This window comes from Cryptomeria japonica, chromosome 10, assembly GCF_030272615.1.
Source record: "Cryptomeria japonica chromosome 10, Sugi_1.0, whole genome shotgun sequence".
In the NCBI taxonomy this organism is placed as follows: Eukaryota; Viridiplantae; Streptophyta; class Pinopsida; order Cupressales; family Cupressaceae; genus Cryptomeria; species Cryptomeria japonica.
The window spans coordinates 276580378-276604338 of record NC_081414.1 but is presented as its reverse complement, the minus strand read 5'-3'; the positions used below and the strand labels follow the sequence as shown (position 1 = coordinate 276604338).

Genomic DNA, 23961 nt, shown 5'->3' with positions numbered 1-23961 from the left:
CACAATGATGATTAAAACTTAAGTTAATACAACTAAAACAAACATTACGACCTAAACTCCTAAAAACAAACTATATACTAGCAATAAAACCATAATAGTAATAATTTAAACTTATAAAACGATTGATAAGAATTTGTTAAATGAATGATAATTTACTACAAAAGAGTAGAACTTGATATGTCCAAAAATAAACATTTTTTTTGTTGTTTGTATGAACTTGGTAATGGTAGCTTATAGTCTTATTTGTTCTTTTGACTATCAATCTTAAATAGTTTTTTCTCTTTGCATTATTTCAATAAAAAATAAAATAATAATAAATTTTTATTGTACTTTGAAATTTATAATATAAATTTACTAGCCTTCAAGCATGGTGACATAAAGATCTTAGTCCACATACACAAGAAGATGGAATTAAATAGAAGAAGTGCTCATGATATCGTTGGTTCTAATAGAAGAATACTAATGAAAAAAACAATATGGTTCAATGAATTCACTCATTACTACTAACACACAAAACTCTAAAATAAATGAACATTTTTACAAGAATCGCAATCATTACATTTAAATACTTGTGCAAACTTTTAAAAAATTCAAAAATTGTTGTGATTGAACAAAGTAGGTAGATTGATTTTTTGTACAAGACAAAATTAGAAACATCTACTACAAGATTTATTTATTTAGTTTGCATCCTTCAACGAGGGCAAGAAGTCTTTCTAAATAATAAGTGGGTTGCAATTTGACTAAAGAATTGCTCAATAGAATATGGGTAGAAAATCATTGGGGTTTATGTCATTGCAAGGAATTGAAATTTTAATAGTTAAATCTCAAAGTTGCTCTAGATAGGTATTTAAATAACTATAAAGTAATAATATTTTATTGATAAATCATAAAAGTCATTTTGTTAGGATAATATATGTGCAACAATATTTTATTGATAAATCACAAAGGTCTTTTTGTTAGGATAATATATGTTAATAGCTTTCAGAGTTGTGATCCCAAGGAGAAAACACTGATTTTTTTAGCATATCTACCCACTCAAATATTTATAAAGAAGAATCACACTTTAGTGTCGCATGCTAATAGTCTTGGTAAGGATAGTCAAAAAGTTGATATTACAAAATCATTTTTAAATCCTTACTTATATGCATGATAAATGACAAAATCCACTATTGTTTAACATGTACCCACCTGCACCAGAGGCAAGAGGAAGGAAAAGAAAATGAATAAGGATCTGGAAGAGCTGAAAGCTGTCGGGGCGACCTATGATGAGTTGGTGATAAAGGTAGAGGATCTGCTAAAGAAAATTGCTATGTAGTGTCTCCTCGGTTTCTTTGTTGTGTTTTGTTGTTTTGTTGTTCTTTTTGTTCGCTGGTCTTTTGGCCAGTTGCTATGTATGCGGACTTTAATTCCTTTTGCTGCTCTTTTTCTTTCTATGATGTAATGGTTTCGGGTCCTTAAAACCTGTTTTTTAATCAATCAGAACATGTACCCACCTAGGCCTTGTAGATCCTAAAGTGAAAGAGATATATATCCATCTCTCATTTGTCGAACCATATTCGTAGTGAGATCTTGAACACAAAAATTTGCAACTTCCTAAAGATGATTGATTGCAAGTTGGAAAATCAATAAACCTATTTTGTACAATTTTAACATTTATTGAAAAGATTGAAAAGATTGAAAAAACACTCTCGGATACAGTCACCAAAAGATTGAAAAGGAGATGCTGGATAGAAAAAGCCTTGCGAAAACTAGTGAAAAAACACTCTCGGATATAGTCACCAAAGTGGAAAAAATTGAGAAGTGCCTTAAGAATATTGTGGAGCAGAGCCTTAGTATTCTGAAAATCTCGGCCAATAATACTCATACCCTCATCAGTAAGCTTGATGACGACAAGGAAATCCAAGAAATTGATCTAGACGCTGAAGGAACAGGGGAAGCTCAAGGCCCCAGAACCCGCACCAGAGGTAAGAGGAAGGAAAATAAAATGAATAAGGATCTGGAAGAGCTGAAAGCTGTCGGGGCGACCTATGATGAGTTGGTGATAAAGGCAGAGGATCTGCTAAAGAAAATTGCTATGTAGTGTCTCCTCGGTTTCTTTGCTGTGTTTTGTTGTTTTGATGTTCTTTCTGTTCGCTGGTCTTTTGGCCAGTTGCTATGTATGCGGACTTTAATTCCTTTTGCTGCTCTTTTTCTTTCTATGATGTAATGGTTTCGGGGTCCTTAAAACCTGTTTTTTAATCAATCAAAACATTTAGCTCAAATATTACTAGAGGTTGTAGACCATCGTTTTAATTTAGATATATCTTTATTCCTCTTTTATCTACCACTTTTTTAATTAGGTCTACCCCATATATGAAGTGCATCCTTAGAAACCTTGACCATGTATTTTGACCTCATTTTCTCTCTAGAAAAAGTGGCAACAAGGGGATCCATTTTTCGATATACAGTAGAACCACTCAATGCAATGATAAGATTATCATATGGTTTGGGGAAGAGAAAAAATGACAAGTATGCTTATCCTCATCATCCAGCTTAATATCAATACTACTTAGCCAATTGAAAATGAGATCAAAAGCGTATAAATGCTTAGCTATAGAGTCCCATTCATCATTAAAGATACACTTTAAAAATTAAATTTTTATTTACCAAATTCTTTGTTTAACTTGAAGCTTTCTAATTATTTCCACATATTAAATGTAATATCCTCCACTAAGACATTGAAAAGAATAGATACCAGAAGACATAACTGTATGATTCCTTCATTTTTAGTTTTTATGGTTTACACTTGGAGTCGTTTAAATTCTCAATCTCTAAGCATGATATATTTTTCATGGCTTCTCTAACCTCGCTAAGTTTTATGAAACCACTAAAATAATGCTTCCACCACAACCACAATAAACCCGCAATATTGCAAGGAAGATGTCCCGTTCCAATTCAAGTCATGGCTCTAATACCAAACATTGAAATACAAAGTAAATGATGCAATAAGAAACACAATAATATTCTTAATAATGTAGTATTTTAAATATAGCAAAGCATGTCATTAAGCCAATAAATTTTAAGAATGAAACAATGTATAAGCAAGTAGAAATCACTATATTTCCCACATAACACTATATCTATGTATAGAAATCCTTCTAGAAAAAAATATCCATTACAAAAGATACACAAGCTTATATTAATCATCAAGCAAAGAGCTACATTAATATGATCTACTTATTCCTTTAGTTTAATAGTAACCTCCTAGCATAAATGTACCTAGAAAGATCGTATGAATCAACTATCACATGCCTCCAATATATAGTAGAATAAGAAACTAGAAACCATAAATGGTTTCACATAACTAAGATCAAAATTCTAAGGTATAACAAAAATCCAATGCCCTTATGGTAATAATGAAGCAACTAAAAAAGTAACTCCACTAACACATCTTACAACTATCTTATATTTCATAAATCAAATTGATAAGGATCCCAAACCTAGATGTTCCATAAGGACATTGATTTTCTTGTCATTACACCAAATATGAAAGATCTTCTTACAACTCTCAATTTTGACCATTTTTATGTAACCTTCCCATTTAGTATCCCTAAATACAAATAAAAAATAAATAAAACCTCTTTGCACATTCCATGACATTTGGAGACTAGTCATTACTTATCATCTACCTAATTAAAAAAAAAACTATAAATTGAATGGTATATCTAATCCTAATGCTCTTGTCGTATTAGTTGTGTAGGTTCCACAAAAGTGGTGGGAAGCTCTAAATCTTCCTCTCAACATTTCTTCGTAGAGGATGACGCTTTGGTAAGATGATCCTGCACCTATTGTACCAATTTATGTGCACTTTTATATTTTTGTTGATTGTTGAACTTTATTTCAGTACTTCAAATGTTTTTTGGGGGGGTAAGTTAGGGGGGGCAAAGTTATGCATACCAATTAACCCTCTTTTTATTGTAAATGTTCTAAGTATACTTTATATGTTGAATGGTAGAATCATGTTGAAAAGTTCTAAAAATTTATCAATTAATAATTAAAAAGGATATCACATTTTTTAAATAGAATATTTAATAAGGAAATGGATAATCTCAAGGTTTAGTCTCTAGGATAATTCAATGAAATGCATATACATAAGCATACATTAACCTAGACTAAATAAAAATTAAAAGTTAAGTAAAAAAGAATTAGCATGTGTAAGAAACTATAAATAGAAATAAATGAGGAGAATAAGATCATTTTGCTCCATGTTTGAAGCATGATTACAAATATGTTATGGAGTAGAAATATGAGTGTTTTGGGATTTTAAAATGGCTATAATAGTTGTCAAATGCACATATTTGAATTAGCATATTCATATTTTCTTTACTTTGGGTCAACGATCAATATGGAATACATTTGTGACCACAAATTAGACTAATGACATCAAACTTGGCCTATTTACTTTGGGTCATGTCATTTTTGCAATCTAATGAATAACTATATGATCTCTCTTTATAATTTATATACTAGCAATATTGATAAATACAGTTGCTAGATTGTGCAACCAAAATGGTGAAGACATTTTGCCTCAATGAACCCCTTGATATAAAACAATATTAGAAAAACAATAGACAAGCCCTAGAAATTGCAAATTCATTACTTCTTTTTTAGTGTCAAATCCAAACGTGTTGTTATTGAATTACTCTTTTAGATTAAGAGATGATTGCTTGATTCTTTGACATTCTTCGACCTCCTTGCTATCTCCTACAATTTTTAGAATGAATATAACAAATATCTTTATATCCTAGCACATGACATCAAATCATACAAATGTGTTGGGTTGGCCTTGGCTAAGAAAGTTAAAAGAGGCCAATCATCCAAAAATTGAATTACTGAATTTGATTTAGAGTGAGTTGAGTTTATGATTGCAAGATAGACCTAGGATCAAAAGGCATATCGAATCCAAACAAATAATGGCTATTTGAAAATTAAAATATAGATAAGTATGATAATTAAACAAAAAATAGCAATGTGTAAAGATATATTTATAAAAATAAGATAAAACAATAAGCACAAAAATACAAATGTATATCTAGCAACCAAAATGCACCTTTAACCTTATTTATTAATTAATTAAAAATAATAAAAATAATGTTGTTTTTGTTTTCAAATTAATTAATAAATGCAGTCAAATGCGAATGATGAATAAAGTAGCTCCAATGACTAAATGGCAAAAAAAACAGCGGTCATTTGGTAGGTATAGCGGATTAGGCACACCATATTGCTCTATACTGGGGGTGCTTGGCATGTGTTGATATCTAATAAAGTAGCTCCAATGACTATTGTACGGAACGGTGTACAGAAACTCCGACATTTCTGGAATGAATCTAAACCTTACATTGAACAGATTTATAATCCGGATAAAACCATCTCCTATTTCAACAATCCACAGCTTCTGCGCTGTTGTGGGCAGATGAAATCAGGGGAAGCCATGAAACTAGGGGTCATTTCCAGCTTTAAATATCTCTCTTTGTAGATGAGTGATAGAGTAAGTTTTTCCCAGTTAATCGTCTGGACCGATTAAGAGATTATCATTTGAGTGAAACGTGAGTAAGAAGAGATCATGGAGATGAGAAAATGGATATCTGAGAATAAACTCACCTCAGTAGGGGCATTGTGGACTTCAACAATAGGGGCTTCCCTTGCTTATAACTTCTCAAAGCCCTCCATGAAAACCAGTCTCAAGCTTATACACGCCAGGTATGAATTTCTCCACATTTCCTCTTACAAATGTTGAATACTTACTTTAAAATTTTGTATGATTTTGTATTAATGTGATGATGGCTTCTGAGTATTAGGTTATTTTGATGTATAATTACAGGATACACGCACAGGGTATTACTCTGGCAGCACTCTCTGCAGCTGCTCTTCTTCATCTGTATGAACAGAATGCCCAGCAGAAGCTCAAGCAAAACCAGGGCATTGCTTAGCCCCTGCATATCTCATCATCATATGGCATTAATTTACTGTAGATCCGGTTTGTTTGCCATGTACTCTGGTGTTTCAGACCTTTTTAACTTTATGAATGTCATTAGATTTTCATAATCCATTAGTCTATATAAATAATGCTTCTGGATTTGATTGTGTAGGAATTTTTGTATCAACGTTTTGGATCACACTCTGTGATCCATCATGAGAATGATAGTAGAGAGCATCAGGAGAAAAGAAAAGAAAATCTCATCTATGTTTCGAATTTTTTTCTCTTGGTGCTCTCTATTATCATCCTGATGATGGATCATAGAATGTGATCCGAAACGTTGATGCAAAAATTCCTACACAATCAATCCAGAGGCATTATTCATATAGATTCAAAATGGATTCACCAGTTATTGCCTGCAGATAAATCCTGTATTTAAATCTTTGGAGAGCTCTTATGCTATGTTATTAGTCCTATAAATATGTTAATAACTTTAATGCTCACACTCGCATCAAAATAAGTTTGCATCGATGCATTTTCCGTTTTATATGATTAGGGTGAGTAGGGGAGAAGGTCTTATAATGAGTTTCTCCCAAAATTTTATATGGATATTTCCAATCACTTTCAATTTTGTTCAACAATTTACTTTTTTTTTGTATTGATCAAGCTGAGTTAAAAAAAATTGATACAATAAAATAGAGAACCAAAAAGAGGACTGCAAATGAAAGAGAAAAACAATCCTAAATAGCTGAGACAATCAAGTGTTCAATTTATAAAATTTGGTTTGGTGTTCACATGCCTGCCTTTTTGTTGAGGTGTCCAAAATGATCCCAAAAAAAAGTAAGAATGATAGTTGTGCATTAAGTCATGTTTATTAGTAACATGAGATCACATAATTTGTGTACATTTAGTTTTTATGTTTAACATAGATAAAATACAGCCATAATTTCCAAAAAAGAATCCATTACTTATGATAACCAAACATCACACAATGACAATTAAAATTCTAAATGTAACTAAAATAACCACATCAAACTTTATTTTACATTGTAATAACCATACCAAATATATATATACAAAATCATCTAAAACATTGCAAGTTTATAGCTTTGACCGCAACATTATATACAAAACAAATTTTCTAGATCCATTCTATGAAAAATATATAAGAAAATATTTGCACACTAATAAATAATGTTTGGCTAAGATTGCTTCGATGGCCTTCCACCTACACAGATAAAACTTAAATTATTGATGCTTACTTACCATCACATAAAAACCTCATCTCAAAATGTTACCTCCAATGGTCAATCTACAGTGCAAGTGGAGAACATTCTTAAAAATTGCTCTTAGTATACTGTTCTTCCAAATAACATTACCATCTTAGATTATTATTAGTTCATGTCATATTTCATGCATTTATCTATCATTTGCATGTCAAATTGTTTTAAAAATGAATTTTTGTTTACGAACATTTTGATGTCATTGTAGATGCCTCTCCACATAATTAATATCTACTAATTAAAAAATTAAAAATCCCTACAATCACTCTTTATAATATTTGTATTGAAATGAATGATGTTGTCGGAAATATGTTAGATGGCACCTTTCAATCCCCAATACTTTTGGATTAACAAATGTACACCTCTACATTTTAGATAATAGACATGGTCTACTGTAGTGCTAGAGGGATTTAACTTTTGTTGAGGACTGCAAAAAGTGCTTGAAGAATACAATTAATCAACTGTCATCTGTGACCATATCCACTGATTTAGCAACCACCATTAATTCTAGAAATGCATCATGCCACCTCATAAAATCTAAAGATTGTTCAAATCATTTATTGGCACTGACCTCACCTAATAATAAATCATTTGTTTTTACAACTTTAGACCAAATCCCTACTTATAACAAAGGAATTTTTCAATTGGGTCTTATGGTGTCCCAGCAAAAGTTGACAAGGCTTCTATACTCCAATTCAATTTGGAATTTTCCATTTTCCCATCAAATTAAAAGCAATGACCTTGTCCAAGGTAGAGAAGGGTGCAGCGAAGAGAGGAGGAGAATACAATGAACCAATTCTTATTAAGAAGGTAGAGTAAATGATATTTATGTTCATACTTTACAAGCTGATTTTTACATTAGACTAAATGATATCAATGAATACTTTAAATCTCAAACCATACATTCTACTCTCACCTTGGTTGTGTCATCACAAATGGCCAAATAAGATGGCAAATAATCAGTTAAAACTGCAAGGATACATTTGTGATATGGCCAAACTCCAAAGTTAGTGCAACTTTTTATCTTAATTTTGATGAAGGAATACATAATGAGGATGTTTAAATTTTCAGTGCATGTTTTTAACCCTAGCCCTTCTAGTATGAATGTAGATTAACTGTTTCTTGCTTTTAAAGGAGAATTACTAAAAAAAAATTTGGTTGTCTATAAAATTTTAGAGTAAGCACCATATGAAAACCAAGATTCAATTCATCACTAATGTTTATATAATGTGACATTTAGCAGACAATTCACACCTCAAACATGCAAGCAAAGATCTATGTTACTCTCACCTTTTGTGTGTTCCAAGTAGAATGTACTCTTATGTTGTCCACAATGAAAGGACAAATTTTGTAGGTATTGACAAAATTGTTCTACAATCACTTGGCAAGAATTGTGTTGCAATGCAACTCTTGTTTTTATGGCCTATCATGTTACTAAGAAATAATTCAAACCACTAATTCCACCCAATATTGCATGCAATGTCAAAGGCTCCTAAATGGGAATGCCTATTAACATAAAGAGTCATCTCCTTCAATCTAGGAGATACATGTCATCCAAATAACAAAAAGGCTATACTAAGAAAAATAAGTAATAATATAAACTCTCAAAGATTATAGGTATATAATAGTATGAAGTTATGAAGATTTAAAGGTATATTCACTACATCTTTTATGAGTATTTTTATTTAAAAAAATATTGGATGATTATAGCAAAGAACAACAGAGCACTTACCAATTCACATGTGATGTTATCTCATGGTGTGAAAACCAAGGTGCTAAACTTCAGCTTACCAAAAATAACACAAAATAGGAACCATTTGTGTCCTTGTTTAGAAGGAGTTAAATACCTCAACTATTTTATAATGAAAAGATCACTTAATTCCATAATTTTATTCAAGTAATCTTATTATTAATCTCTATTGAAAGAACTACTGAAATGCATTCCGTATGAAAAATATTGAGGAAATTCATCTTAGATCTCACTTCTCATATTAAGGATGAAGTAGATAAGTTAAATCTTGAAAGAAGGGACTATGTCTTGAAAAATGTTTTAAAGTAGAAAAGATAACTTAAATTATTTTGGAAGAGTTCCAAAAGAGAAAAAAAAAACATAGCACTTTATAATAACATTTAGTGGTTTTGAACTAAATTTTGGGTAATCAAAAATAAAAAAGAGATTTATAATAAAAATAAAAACAACAATAATAAGGGTCAACATACAATAATTTATACATACAAAAATAAGATAGCAAGGGAAAATAGTGTAAGAAATATTAGTGGTAGTAAAATCCCACCTAGTCAAGGATACAATTGAATGTCCAATGCATTCTATCAAAGCAAAAATTTGTCTTTTGTTAATTTTTTTTAGTTTGGTAATGATCATCATGGAAGGAAATTTTCTTAAAGAAATAAAGGTTTGTGTGCAATTAGGTCTATTAATTAATTACCTTCACCACTATCACCTCAACCAAATTCACCAACAATAGTAAAACATATCATTCATGTTGTAGTACATATTAGGAAAGCTACACATTGTGTTACACCCATTGAACTTTTCAATATACTCTTTATCCATCTAGTTGTTATTTTAATGAAAACAAGGGTGAATAACTATAAATAATGTCAAGAATAACAACATTAATAAAACCTCATTTAAACTAGGATAAAATGGTTGTCCAATATACCTTAGGAAAGAAATTAGATAGTTGATCAATGAAGAAATGTGTCTTTGGCAAATTATCTTGAGTCTAGTGATGATCATCACGTTTGGAAATTCCCTCAAAGAAATAGAAATATAAATACAATTAGGCCTTTTCAATAATTACCTCCACCACTATCACCTCAACCATACCTAAAAACTATAATAGATCATATCATTCATATTGTAGTACATAACAAGAAAATTACACCTCTTGAATGTCTAGGTATACTCTTTAGCTAGTTGTTGTTTTAATCGACACATGGTTGACTAAATGTTTCATCTTGCTTATATTATCAAGCTACCTAAAGCCCTTAGGTCGTGGGAAACATGTGGATGGTCCACTACAATAAACAAGCCACAATGATATAGTGAACAAATGTCTTCTTGAACCTAATTTGGAGTTATCAACCTTTTCTTAGGTTCCTATAATGTAATTTTAGAAACAAAATGGTTTAAGTAAAGTTGTAGATTATTTTTGAAAACAAGTAGACTACTTAGATTAGCTATATCAACCAATTAGATTACAAGTTGTGTAGTACCCCTCCCTCGATCAGACTTTTTAGATACTTATTTTGACTTTGGTTGACTTTTTCAGTGGATATTAGTGGATACATTATATGGTGATGTTTTACTCAGATATTATGAGCTATATTGTTTTATGTTTTGATTTGAGATTAGGTGGATGTTGTTTATGCAGTATTTCCTTATTGATGGTTAGATGTTAATTTTATTGGATTACTGACCATGGACTAACATATTTCCTTAATGCGTGAGATGTGTTATGTATATGTTATCATGTATGTGTGTAATTGTATGGGGTGTCAGGAGATGATTTTCATTCACTCACTTCGGTGAGACAGGGAACATCACAATTCTCCTTCACCAGGTGTGTCTACCGTGTTTGAATATATATATATATATATATATATATATATATATATATATATCTGTGTGTGTGTGTGGTTTGGTGATGCAGGAATTGCAGGTAAAAGGTATTGATTTCAGCTGGTTTCACAGGTATGAGCGTACCTAAATAATCTGATGGAAGTGAAGGAGATAGTCTTAAGGCCCTAAGTTTCACCCTTAACCTTGCTCGTCACTAAGCAGTGTCAGTCGTCCGTCAACCTTCCCTTTGTTGGTATGCGGGTTGTGGTTCTGTTTTGCTTTATTGTTTGTGTGTTATGCATTTTTTAAAAATTAATTTAGAAATAAATGACTAAGTGAATTTTAATGTTTTAATTGATTAGTTAAAGTTGAATTGTTGGATTACTTAGGAAATTTTATATTATGTGTTTTCAATTGTTTAAAAAGAGGATAAAGTTATTTTACCTTTATATTCATTTAATGGCTAATTGATTTTCATTTTATTTTTTAAAGGGGATTTATTTCAATGAGAATATTTAATTAAAAAGGTATTGTTTTGTTTTGAAAACAGAAATGATTTCAAATTAGAAATTTAATGAAAAATGTATTATTTTGAAAAGAAATTTTATATTTGAATTTTCATTTTAAAAGTTTAAATGTGACCTAAAAGATATTTTGTGTGAGAAATGTTTTTATATAATGTGAAATATTTTTCCAAAATCATTGATTTTGCATTTGGGAAAAAATATTTTTTGGAAATTTTATGTGTGTGGTTTTGGGCTGGAGAATTTTGTGGTTGAAGATTTTGGTTTAAAGTTGGAGGTTTTCTCTTCTTCAAATTAATCTTCCTGGAAATCTCAACAGGTTGGTATTTTGAATCTTTTGTTTTTGTAAAATCCTGGTTTAAAATCAATTCCCTGTAACTTTGTGGGTGTGTTTGAATGAAATTTAAACTAGTGTTTTTAATTTCTCTGTTGATTGTTTAAGATCTAAATTCATCCATTGTTGATTAAATAGGGGGTTATGCTACCAAAATTTCTATTTTGGGCAAACCTGGGAAATGGGTTGAGTTTTGAAATTGTTGGACAAATAAAGAATTTGGAAAAGAAAAAAAAAATGGCTTACCCTGTTGTGTTTTCAAAACCCTGTTTTCAAAAAAAAAAAATTTGCTGACAAAGGGAAAACTGTTGTCTAAATGGTTGTTGGGTTTTCATTTTATGTTAACTGGCAAAGGAAAATATATTTCTGAGTTTATACTTTTAGCAGGGTTATTGGTTTGTTTGTTTTTTAAATTAAAAAAAATTATAAATTCTAACTCTAATGGCATAAAACAGAGGCTTAAAGATTCTAAATTATATATTCTCAATAAGTTCTTAGTTTGACACCATCCTCGAAAACGACACCAAAAATGTCGGTTCCTTATAATACCCTAGTAATAAAGACTCATTTCCTTGACCAAAGGGGTTCAATTCTCTGTTGTCATTGGATTACTAACTCATTAATAAGGAATTCATTCAATTGTCAACCCAAGAACGTATACTTGAAACAGGTCTGCACTATATGTGCACTAAGAGACTCACGAGGAATACTAACTCAAGCTTTAATCAACTAAATAAGAAATTAATGGAAAGCATTAGATTCTAACATTGGTTCTACTAACATCAATTTAACCTACTAACATCAATTTAACCTACTTAACATGAAGCTTGTAAATTTATGCAGGAAATAAACTAACCAGTTGGTAACTATATACTATGTTTTTCCTTTAGCTACAGGAACAATCACAGAATGAAGTTTATGTGGCTCCAGGATAGTCAACAAAAAGGATTCTAAACAGTAAACATAACCTCGATAGTAAACTTACTAAGTAAAACATGGAAGTGAATGAATGTGGATGCTCCCCAAGTGGGCCCCCTTGGTTGAGCCTCCAAAACTTTAACTAAATATAAAGATTATGTCAACATCACATACACATTGAAGTTTTGAACAACAAAGATGACAAAACTGAAATCTACTTGTTATTTCTAACTGTAAAACAAAGTACACTCGATGCTCAAGTAAAAATAAAATTGCATTACATACTCCATCCTTAACTGGTGGATTTATAGGAAATTTAACAACTAACTATCTCCACAGTCGATCCACTCCCAACAAACTAGGAGGACGACTTTTATTAGAAATAAAAGCATAGAATGGTGAATCATTCTAAGACTTAGTCTATTGTGCAAATATAGGCCATGTCATCCTCTAGATCTCCTCAACGGGCTGACACATGTTTTGAAACAGTAACTACATCAACCACAATTGAAAGCTCTGTTAGAATCATCAATTGTCGGCTTAACCGGTCCAGCAGTCATATTTGAGTAGGACTGTAACTCTCTGAAACAACAACCAATGTCTCTATGTTGAATTAGTCTTTGTCTTCTAGCTGCATACATGGAAGTTAATACGCACAACACATATTTGAACAACATTACTTCTAACCAACATTTTAATCAAGCATTTCCATATCATTAAAAGAGATTTATCATATCATTTATAAGGTTGTTTAATAGATGGCAAAGTTCATAGTTTTAAACACAAAAGGGCTTATATCCATCACAACCAGAATGTCTAAGCCACAAAATGACAAATCTAACATAACATAAATCCATATAAAACAACCAAAAAGGCTACTCATCAATTTGTAACAAGGGAATTTATTTTTGGGATATTTAGTACAACCACTCAATGTGATATTAGATTCTCTAATGATTTAGGTAGAGAGAAAAGTAACAATACACTTATCCTCTTTTTCTATCTAAACATTAATAATAATTTTCTAGCTTAAAATAAGATTAAATCATATAAATTCTTAGCTACAAAGTCCCCCTCATTTTTAAGGAATACAATTTTCTTTTTAGATAAATTTTATTTACAACTCTTCTTTTACAATCTTTCGAATTCTTTTTTACATGTACTAAATGTAGTATCCTCCACTAAGACATTCAAGAGAATAGAATCAACAAGGCATAGTTGTATGGATCCTCATGTGTTTTTATCCATATTTCTCCAATCTTCATTTGAATGAAGGCTTAAACTTTGAAGTCACAACTCTCCATTGATCTACTCCTTCAAGAAATCCTTTCATTTTAGTTTTCAAAGCTTGCACTTGGATCCAATTAGCTTCTCTATCTCTAATTTTGATGTACTTTTCATGGCTTCTTGAACCTCACTAAGGTCTACAAAACCACTAAAATAATTCTCCCATTACAACCAAAATAAACCCAAAATATTGCAAGAAACATGTTCCATTTTAAATCAAGCCAACTATTGAAATATATATAAATAATGACACAATAATAATGTTATTAATGTAGTGTTTTAATATGACAAAGAATGTCATTGATCTAATAAATTTTAATGATGAAACAATGGATAAGCAAGTAGAAATCACTAAACTCATACAATTATACATATAACACTAGATTTATGTGGAGAAATCCTTATAGAAAAATCACTACCACGAAAGATACCTAAGCTCTCATTAATCCTCAAAGAAGTAATTACATTAATATGATCTACGTATTCCTCTATTTTGATAGTGATCTACTAGTGCATAACTGTACCTGAAAAAACATATGAATTTACTATTGCATGCCTCTAATATATTTTAGAATAAGAAACTAGAAACTACAAAAGTTTCCTATAACTAAGACCCAAAACTATGAGCTAGAGCAAGAATTCAATGCCCTTTTAGTAGTATTCCAACAACCCAAAATAGTAACACATCTGACAACCTTCTTATGTATCATAAATGTCATAGATTCTATCATTATGATCTAAAGCAAGAATTCAATGCCCTTTTAGTAGTATTCCAACAACCCAAAATAGTAACTTTGTTTACACATCTAACAACCTTCTTATGTATCGTAAATGTCATAGATTCTATCATTATGATATAGAGCAAGAATTCAATGCCCTTTTAGTAGTATTCCAACAACCCAAAATAGTAACTTTGTTTACACATCTGACAACTTTCTTATGTATCGTAAATGTCATAGATTCTATCATTATGATCTAGAGCAAGAATTCAATGCCCTTTTAGTAGTATTCCAACAACCCAAAATAGTAACTTTGTTTACACATCTGACAACCTTCTTATGTATCGTAAATGTCATAAGATTCTATCATTATGATCAAATTGACCAAGATCTCAATCGTAGGAAGTCCATAAGGTCATTGATTATCTTAGTTGATTACATTTAGGACATTTGATAATGAGAGAAAACAGCTGGCATTACCTAGGTATAGGGGGGTTTTTGATGATGGATTTGTTCAAGTATTGGGGTGTTTTGATGTAATGTTGTAGGGTATTACTCTGGCAGCTGCTCTTCTTCATTTGTATGAACACAATGCCCTGCAGAAGCTCAAGCAAAATCATCGCATTGCTTAGTGCCATGAAATTAACTGTAGATCTGCTCTATTTGCCATGTACTCTGGGGTATAAGAGTTTTTCAACTTCTTGTGTAATCAGATTCAAAATGATTGCACTAATTATGAAAAAATATGTTTCCTGCAGTTATAGGAATATGGGCAATGTTTGTGATGGCTGGAGTTTCTGAAGCTCTTTTCCTATCTAACAAAGAAATAGAGATATGAAATTATTTTATTTCTTAATGAAAAGCATTAATTATATGTAAAATTAGTACAAATAAAATTAAAAAGGTGGTATTGTATCACAGTCTAAGAAGTTTATGTAAAGAGAATTTTTATACAAAAGATAAATTTAATATAGACAAGTTAGATTCATAATTTCTAAACAAAAAAATTGCAGCATATGATAACAAAAGATGACACATGATAACAATTAAAACTTAGGTTAACACAACTAAAATAGTGGCATCAAACTTTGTTCTATTTATTGTTTTCTTTCCATAGTCATAGCTCTGTCGTGGCATTCTAGCTTTGTGCCTATTCCAGGTAGGTAGAGCAAATATACTTATGTCTTTGTATGCTATTTTTTCCTTTTTCCATGAGTGCTACACCCGGGGAACCCCAAAAGGGAATGTGAATTAATGTTCACGCAGCTTGAACAGGATGGTTGGGCTCGCCTTTATATTTATCAGAATTTGGTATATACCAAATAGAAGTGTGAATTTTTTAAATAGAGTATTTATTTTTAGTTGTTAAGTTTTTAGGTTTTTATTGTTTTCTTTTCATAAATTAATGATTTTCAAAATATATTTAACCAGCATCTATTTAACAATAATTAAAAATTATTAATTCTATAACCATTTAAAGAAAACAAGATAATAATCCACCACCCCTCTCTCTCTCCTCTACCTTTCTCACTCTCCCTCTCTCCCTTTCTATCTATCTCTCTATCTTTCTCCCCATTCCTCTCTTTCTAGATCTCTGCATTTATCCCTCTCTCAATCCCTCTTGTCCCCTTATCTCTCTTTCGCTACCAATATCTCCCTTTATCTTTTTCTCTCCCTCTCTATCACCCCCTTCATATCTCTATGTCTACTCTCTATTTGTCTCTCTACTTATCCATTTATCTCCCTCTCCCTCTTCCTCCTCTCTATGTCTCCATCTATCTCTATCACAAGTATCTCACCATCTATATCTCTTTATATCTCTCCCTCTTCCTTTATATCTCTCTTTCTATCTCTCTCTCTCTCAAACTTCCTATCTGTCTCCATCTTTATCTCTCCCTTTGTGTCTCTATATCTGTTTATATATACATCTCTCTCTCTCTCTCTCTCTCTCTCTAGCCATCCATCTTTATCCCTCTCCCTCTTCCTAGACATCTATATCTATCTCTTCGCCTCTCCATCTTTATCTCTCCATATTTGTTTGTCCATATCTCCCTCTATTTCTACCTCATTGTTTATCCATCTCTTTTTACCCCTATATATCTCCCTACCAATCAACCTCAATACAAAACTTCTATGCAAAGTGCGATCACTAGTAGTAAATATAAGATAAAACAATAAACACAAAATCATGCATAAATAAAAGCTAAAAAGAAAATTAGAAAAATACATCATTTATCACCATATATACCTCCTAGTGGTAAAGAAGTTGTGCTTTTGAAAGAGAGATCACAAGTTCAAATCCCACAAATAAATAAGATATATGAAAGAATCCCATACTGCTCTAACCCATCTGTAGACCCTCTACTGTAAAAATCCCTTTCCTTTTTTTCCTTTTTTTTAACCACAAATGAATTACAACAGTTGAAAATGGCAAAAACGAAAAAAAACAAAAACAAAAAAAACACCAGCGGGCATTACCTTGGTATAGCGGATTAGGCACACCAGATTGCTCTGTAGCCTGTACTTGGGATGCTCGTCACGTGTTGATATCAAATAAAGTAGCTCAAGTGACTATTGTGTACAGAATCCCCGAGCTTTCCGGAATGAATCTAAACCTTACATTACATAGCTTTATGATCCGAATAAAAAAACCATGTCGTACTTCAACGATCCACAGTTTCTGTTTTATAGTGGGCACATGAAATCCGGGGAAGCCACGAAACCAGGGGTTTGTGGCGCTGCCATTCTATTTCATGCTTTAAATATCGGTCTTGGTAGAGTAGGAACAGAGTAAGTTTTTCCCAGTTAGTCTGAATCGATTAAGAGATTATCATTTGAGTGAAAAGTGAGTAAGAAGAGATGATGGAGATGAGGAAATGGGTATCTGAGAACAAGCTCACCTCAGTAGGGGCACTGTGGAGTTCAACATTAGGGGCTTCCCTTGCTTATAACTTCTCAAAGCCCTCCATGAAAACCAGTCTCAAGCTTATACACTCTAGGTATGAATTTCTCCAGATTTCCTCTTACAAATGTTGAATACTTACTTTAAAATTTTGTATGATTTTGTATTGATGTGATGATGACTTCTAAGTATTAGATTATTTTGATGTATAATTACAGGATACACGCACAGGGTATCACTCTGGCAGCACTCTCTGCAGCTGCTCTTCTTCATCTGTATGAACAGAATACCCAACAGAAGCTTAAGCAAAATCACGGCATTGCTTAGCCCCCACAAATCTCAAATTCATATGACACTAGTTTACTGTAGATCTGCTCTATTTGCCAAGTACTCTTATGTTTAATAAGAGCTTTTGTATTTGCTATGTAATCAGACACAAAATAAATGCAGCAGTTATGTAAAAATATCAACTATTTTATAATGAAAAGTTCATTAAGTTCCTTGGTTTTAATCAATTAACCTTCCTGTTAATCAGTAGCAGGAGACATTTATCATACTGGAATGCATACCTCATCAAGGATAAAATCAAATGACCAATACATTTTATCAAAGCCGAAAAATTCTCGTTGCCTCTTAAGCGAATCTTTTTTCCAGTGTATTAGTGATCATTATGGAAGGGAATTCTTAGAGAAATAGAGGTATATATATGTAATTAGACACCTAAAATTGTCTTATTTAATTAAATAAATATTTTACTTATTTAATTATTTTATCTTAAGTTTTCTATTGATTAAATAAATTTTTATTTATTTAATTAAATAAATATTTTACTTATTTAATTATTTTATCTTAAGTTTTTTATTGATTAAATAAATTCTTATTTATTTAATTAATTCATTAATCCTCTTCTAGCCTTTTTTTTATTTAAATTATCTTTTTCTTAAATTAAATATCTATTTTATTTATTTAATTAATTCATTAATCTTCTTCTAGCCTTTCCTTATTTAAATAAATATTTTTATTTATTTAAATTATCTTTTTTCTAAATTAAATAAATATTTTATTTATTTAATTGATCCCACTTCCTTTATTAATTAAATGAATCTTTATTTATTTAATTAATTTATTAGTGTTTTCTCTTCAAGACACATGTCATTTATCTCTCAATTTTCCTCTACCTAGCCCTTTCATATTTTATTATTTCTTTTACCTATCCTTTAATCCTAGCCGACCATTTAACTCTTCAACTATTAATTTTATCCCTCCATTTTCTAGAGTGTCTTCTATATAATAGGATACTCTCATTTTTTCACAACCCTAACTAATGCGTCTATCAAGCCTTCTTGCGATCAAGCGACTTCACAACCACAATCTTCCCAAAAATAGGAGCTCAAAGTCTTTGATTTCCTTATACAAACATGGTGGATCCAAATGGTCCTTAAAAGACCCCATTTTCTAATGATTAGCCTTTAGAGTATATGGGTAGGAAAAGTAGTTACTTTCCCACAATAATCTAACTATTTGTATGATAATTTTATAAAACTTTCAACATAATATTAGAAACTCTATAGTGAGTGCATATTCAACTTACTAAAATAAATATATGCTTTTAACATTATTCAAACTAAATTTATAATACAATATTACTTGTTCACTAAAAACTGACAAGTGTGAAGTTGTCATAGCACTTGGTCCAACATTTGTATGTGTTGTTGCAAACTTGTGGTTGAGACGAGAGTTGTTGCAAGTTTTATAGCTTATTTCCAAGAAAGATTTATTTTCAATGAATTTAAGGGAAAATTCAAATACTTTTAGTATTTCCCCAACTTCACAATCTCAAAATCAAAGTGTTTGCTTGGTGAACCTAAATTCACTTGAAAGTGGTGGTTACAAAATTATGAATTTCTTTTCCATTCATCAATAAAAAAAATATGTGGTTTATTTCCACCCTTCATAATCAATTTATTCATTATATCTTCACACTCCTTATGTTGAGCGTTACCTTCTAATAGTTTTGCATTGGCTCTAAGTTTGATCCTACATTTACACAAGAGAGAATTTTGAATAATACTTTTCACTTTAATAAAAATCATGTTCTATACAATCTTCAAGAGCTAAGATAATTTTGTATTTTATTTCATCAACCATATTTAAATTATTGTACATAATTGAAATAAATTATCTTTCTCAAAATTTAAGGTTGGGAAGAAGGATCCTTATCATCTAAGGTTTCATCTTTGTGTAATGTTATATTAGGAGATAGGTCATGAATAAAATGCATAATATCATATTGCCTATAAATATGTTGATGACCAAGATAACTTCCAGGACAATAAGGGGGATCTAGAGAGATTGATGTCACGACATGTTTACTTTGTCCCCCTTGCACTAAAGTATCTTGCAAAGAGGATGGTTCAATGTTGATCTTCAATGTTGCCTCTCCATTAGAGAGATCATTGATAGGAGTATTGATTCTTTCCTCACTAACAAAAGATACCTTGGAAGAGGTACAAGATTTCATCAAAGCTTCATCTCTAGAGGGAAGGTCACTAAAATGGAAGTTAGGTATGGTATCACTACGAAAATTAGCTACAATATCATCTTCTTGCACCAAATGATCTTTATGGGTGGGACCAATCGTGGGAGAAGGTAAATCATGGTTATGGATGAAAGAGAAACATGAGCTATCATCATATGCACAAAAAAGAACATCATGGAGATCTTGAATTAAATTTGAAATTGAATTAGTAAAGAAAGATAACAACTCCATTTATCAAATCTACTTATGATATGCAGTAACCAAAGCAATGTTCACTCAATGTATGTAATAAAATTATGAACAATCAGATCTAAAAACACCAAATCAAAAATATGCAAAATGTAAGTAGCGTCAAGTTCGCCAAGATGTAATGGATAGAAAATTAAGGTTTCACAAGTTAAGCCTTGTAAACTAGGAAATGACCTAACTTTCCAAACAAAACACTAAAGGAAGGGAGAACTCAAGTGATCCAGTGCAAGAGGATTGAATGCATATCAAGTTATTCTTCCTTTGTCTAATTGAAATTGATTTGAATGTATTTGAATGTTAGATCTAGGGTAAATAATGAAGAATTGACACGAAATAACAAAAATAACAAGCTATAGATGAGATACAGAGGCATAAAGCAAAGACTAAATAGTAAAATTAGAGAAGCGCCTGTGATAGCAAGTTTGACTTAGAAATGCAGGACCGTGTGGCAATTTGCATCTCAGTCCTTGATGTTGGATGCAGACAGACTGGAAATATTTTGGAATCAATATGCCACATAGAACCTGTTCCTAGAATCTCATAAAAAAAATTCTCGAGACTATGACGGTTTTCTGTCTTGGTCCTCTGATTTTTGCCTTTGCAAAAGTTAGATTTGAATGTTGTCATCTTCTCTATCAGAATATTTGTCTGTGGCTCTTGCATCTATCGCCTACACACAAAAATAAAAGAAATAATATTGTTGATAGGGGTTTGCCTTAGGTCAAAGCTTGGGTTTGGAATTAATCCCAATTGAATTAAATTTGTAAATGGAAATTTTGAAGTAAATGTTGAATGATATACCTCAAATCTGTTGCAATTAATAATGGATGATGATGCAATATTTTTTAGATGTGATCTCAAGTGTTAATGCAATAACATGACTTGACATAACATGAACATGAATGATCTAATCAAACACACATGCTTGCATGAATATTGATGTAGATTTGCTACTCGATGATGCTTGAAGGATATGGTGGGATGAAATGCTACCTTGAATGCTTGATGACCGATTGTGCTAGGAATGCTTAGAGCCTTAGAGCATTAGATGAACATGAATAGGAATAATATTCTTATATAGGGTTTCCATGGTAACTTACCGATTAGGCCAACCTCCAATGGTCAAATTGTGACACTGAGAACCAAAACCACTGGGGAGGGGAAGTGCACCAACCCATTTAAATTGTGTCATGTTTAAGGAGGACCAGTATGCCCCAAGCACCATGGTATTGGGGTCAAGATGTCTTGGGCACCATGGTCCACCAAAAACAAGGCAAACTAATGGGAGGTCAGGGTGCACAACCCAAGGCACAGGTCTAGTTATTCGTGCAGACATATGACATCAAATTCAACGTGAAAAGGCCAAAAATGGACCTCGAATAGAGCTAATATAGAGCACACTAAAGTAGGAGCACAAAAGGTGGTGGAAATTGTGTAGGGTTACAATTTACAACACTACAAATATAAGCACATTTAACTATACTTGATTAGATTTATTAATTAATTTAAAAATTAGAATAACATTTTTAATTTTTTTTAATTAATTAATAAATAGGGTCAAGGTGCACTCTGGTTGGTGAGTAAAAAACAAGTTCCCACAAAGGTAAAAAATAATTTTTATACACATGGTGGTAGGCTCATGCTCACCATATGCAAGGGGATAGTGTTTGTCTATTTACAAAGGGATTATTTAATTTAAAATGGGATGGTGAGTAGAATGGAGGCTATTGAAATTCCTTTCTTCCCCATCTATATTTAACTTTATATAAAATATTTTTTGGATCACAATATAATTAAAAAACATTTATTTATTGTTCGTTTAATAAGTGTTCAGCTCATAATTTATTTTGAGAATATTTTTTTATATGATAGTAGTGTAAGTGTGGAATATGCATAGCATGTGTAAGGTGTATCTTTAAAGTTGAGAATGCATCTATAGTGTCGTAAATTGTATCCCTTTGCAATTTCACACACACTTTGGGCTCGCTTTGGTGGTTGTCCCCTCATGGCCATGACTCATGATTGATTGTGCTCAATCCATGGCCAATTATGGAATCCCAACACAGTTCTATGCTCATTGACCTTTACCCTAACTCAAATAGCCAGGACTATGGTGCCTAGTGTCATAGACCTCCTATACTATGGTGCCTAGCACCATGGTCCAATCAATTTGGGCCCAAATTTGAATATTTAAGAATCATAAAAAATGTGTAGTGGGAAACTGCTCCCCAATGTTGTCTTTCTTTAAAATTTCACCTCGAAAAGGTGTAAGTTGTGTATGAACACAATTCCCTCCCTCATTGAATTCTCATTTTATCGTCATCATTCCTCTCAAGTCTAATTGAGCATTTAATCAGAAATCTACAAGGCAAATGAGGAGTAATCTGAAGTCAAGCATCATAAAATTCAAGTTCAACAATCATGTTCAAGTTATTATTTCTCCATAAGTGAAGGCATGCATTAACACCTATGAAGCAGCATAAATCTTTGTGTGAGGCTTCAAGTCAAGGGGTTTCACATCAAGGTATCATTTGTCAATTAAATCATCTCCTTAAAGATATGGGTAAGCTCTCTTCTATTCATCATTTTTATGATGGAGGTTAATTCCTACTTGGGGTTTGACTTAGGAAAACTCCTATACAACACAATATTTTCCCTCTTTTATGCGTGCATGTTGCAAATCCGACAATCAAATTTTGCAAAATTGTGCAAAGTAGACTAAGACATGCATTTTCAGATTTTGAATAGGTGAAACTTTGTTGTCTACGTTGATTTGTACATGGGACCGACACTTTTTGGCCAAATGTCAGGGAGAGTGATCTACAAAGCATCCCAATCTGGAATCTAAAGTTTCAATTGGCGAAAATACCTCCATGTCTAGGGAACCTAGCACACTTGACCAACATTTTTAGGTTCAAATTTTAGTGATAGGTTCCTTTATGTATCTCAAATTCAAATTTGTACTTCTGTGATAGCTTTTTGTTCTATTTCTATCTATTTATGCTAAATATTGTCAATTTCCTAACATTATATCTAGTTCTTGCATCTTCCATTCAATCACATCTAATCATATCCACTCATAACTATTGGTTGAAAATTTTGTTAACTCAAGAAGAGTTTAAAAATTTGTAGTTTCAACCATAGCAACACGAGATTAAATCTCTCCTAATTTTTAAGGGAAGCCCCCCCTATGATTCACTACTCTATTCTAGCAAAATAAGATACAAATTTCTAACTCCTATTCTAACATGGGCGGTACATCGTCCTATCCTCTTTTTTCAACATGTATGCTATTATTTTCCTCTCTTTTCAAGAAATAATTCTTACAATTTCTTTGTTACAAAGTAACTTGGAGAGCAACAACAATTATTATAGATAAGAAAAGAAGCAAAGTGTCCATAAAGGCGCAAAGTCCTTCATTGCTTCTTCAGGGCTACAAAGAGTGCTTAAGCTCAAAGTCTTAAATTCATTGTTGTCCTATCAACCTTTTTAAAAATTCTTCTGTAACCCAAAGAGTTAACCAAGAAAATAAAAACAAAGAGTTAACCAAGAAAATCAAAATAAAGTTCAAAGTCTTTAAAATTATTCTTAGCTTCACCTTTGATAATACTTTTGTGAAATAATAATATGAAGCTCAAAGTCTTCAAGTTTATCGTTTCCTTTT

General features: G+C 31.5%; 1 protein-coding gene and 1 long non-coding RNA gene across 3 annotated transcripts in view; both read left to right on the top strand.

Annotated features, from left to right (window-relative positions):
- LOC131035496 (uncharacterized) overlaps window positions 1–18020 on the top strand; it is a 37203-nt gene extending 19183 nt beyond the window's left edge. The window contains exons 1-2 of one of the 2 annotated variants that reach the window (XR_009103967.2): window positions 17389–17606; window positions 17728–18020. This is a non-coding gene — a long non-coding RNA (uncharacterized LOC131035496). Of the gene's footprint in view, window positions 1–17388; window positions 17607–17727 lie in introns of those variants that run through there. The other variant, XR_009359214.1, reaches the window with a different exon arrangement.
- LOC131859531 (uncharacterized) lies at window positions 5451–6459 on the top strand. Its single transcript, XM_059213411.1, has 2 exons — window positions 5451–5739; window positions 5861–6459. Exons 1-2 carry the CDS (start codon window positions 5603–5605, stop codon window positions 5967–5969), a joined length of 246 nt encoding a protein of 81 aa, XP_059069394.1. The 5' UTR covers window positions 5451–5602; the 3' UTR covers window positions 5970–6459.
- Window positions 18021–23961: the final 5941 nt, after the last annotated feature.

Bases quoted from the DNA above. Each gene is read 5' to 3' on its own strand.
- LOC131859531 (XM_059213411.1), top strand. From the start codon at position 5,603: ATGGAGATGAGAAAATGGATATCTGAGAATAAACTCACCTCAGTAGGG. The intron at 5,740-5,860 runs GTATGAATTTCT...GTATAATTACAG, and splicing joins CTCAAGCTTATACACGCCAG to GATACACGCACAGGGTATTA.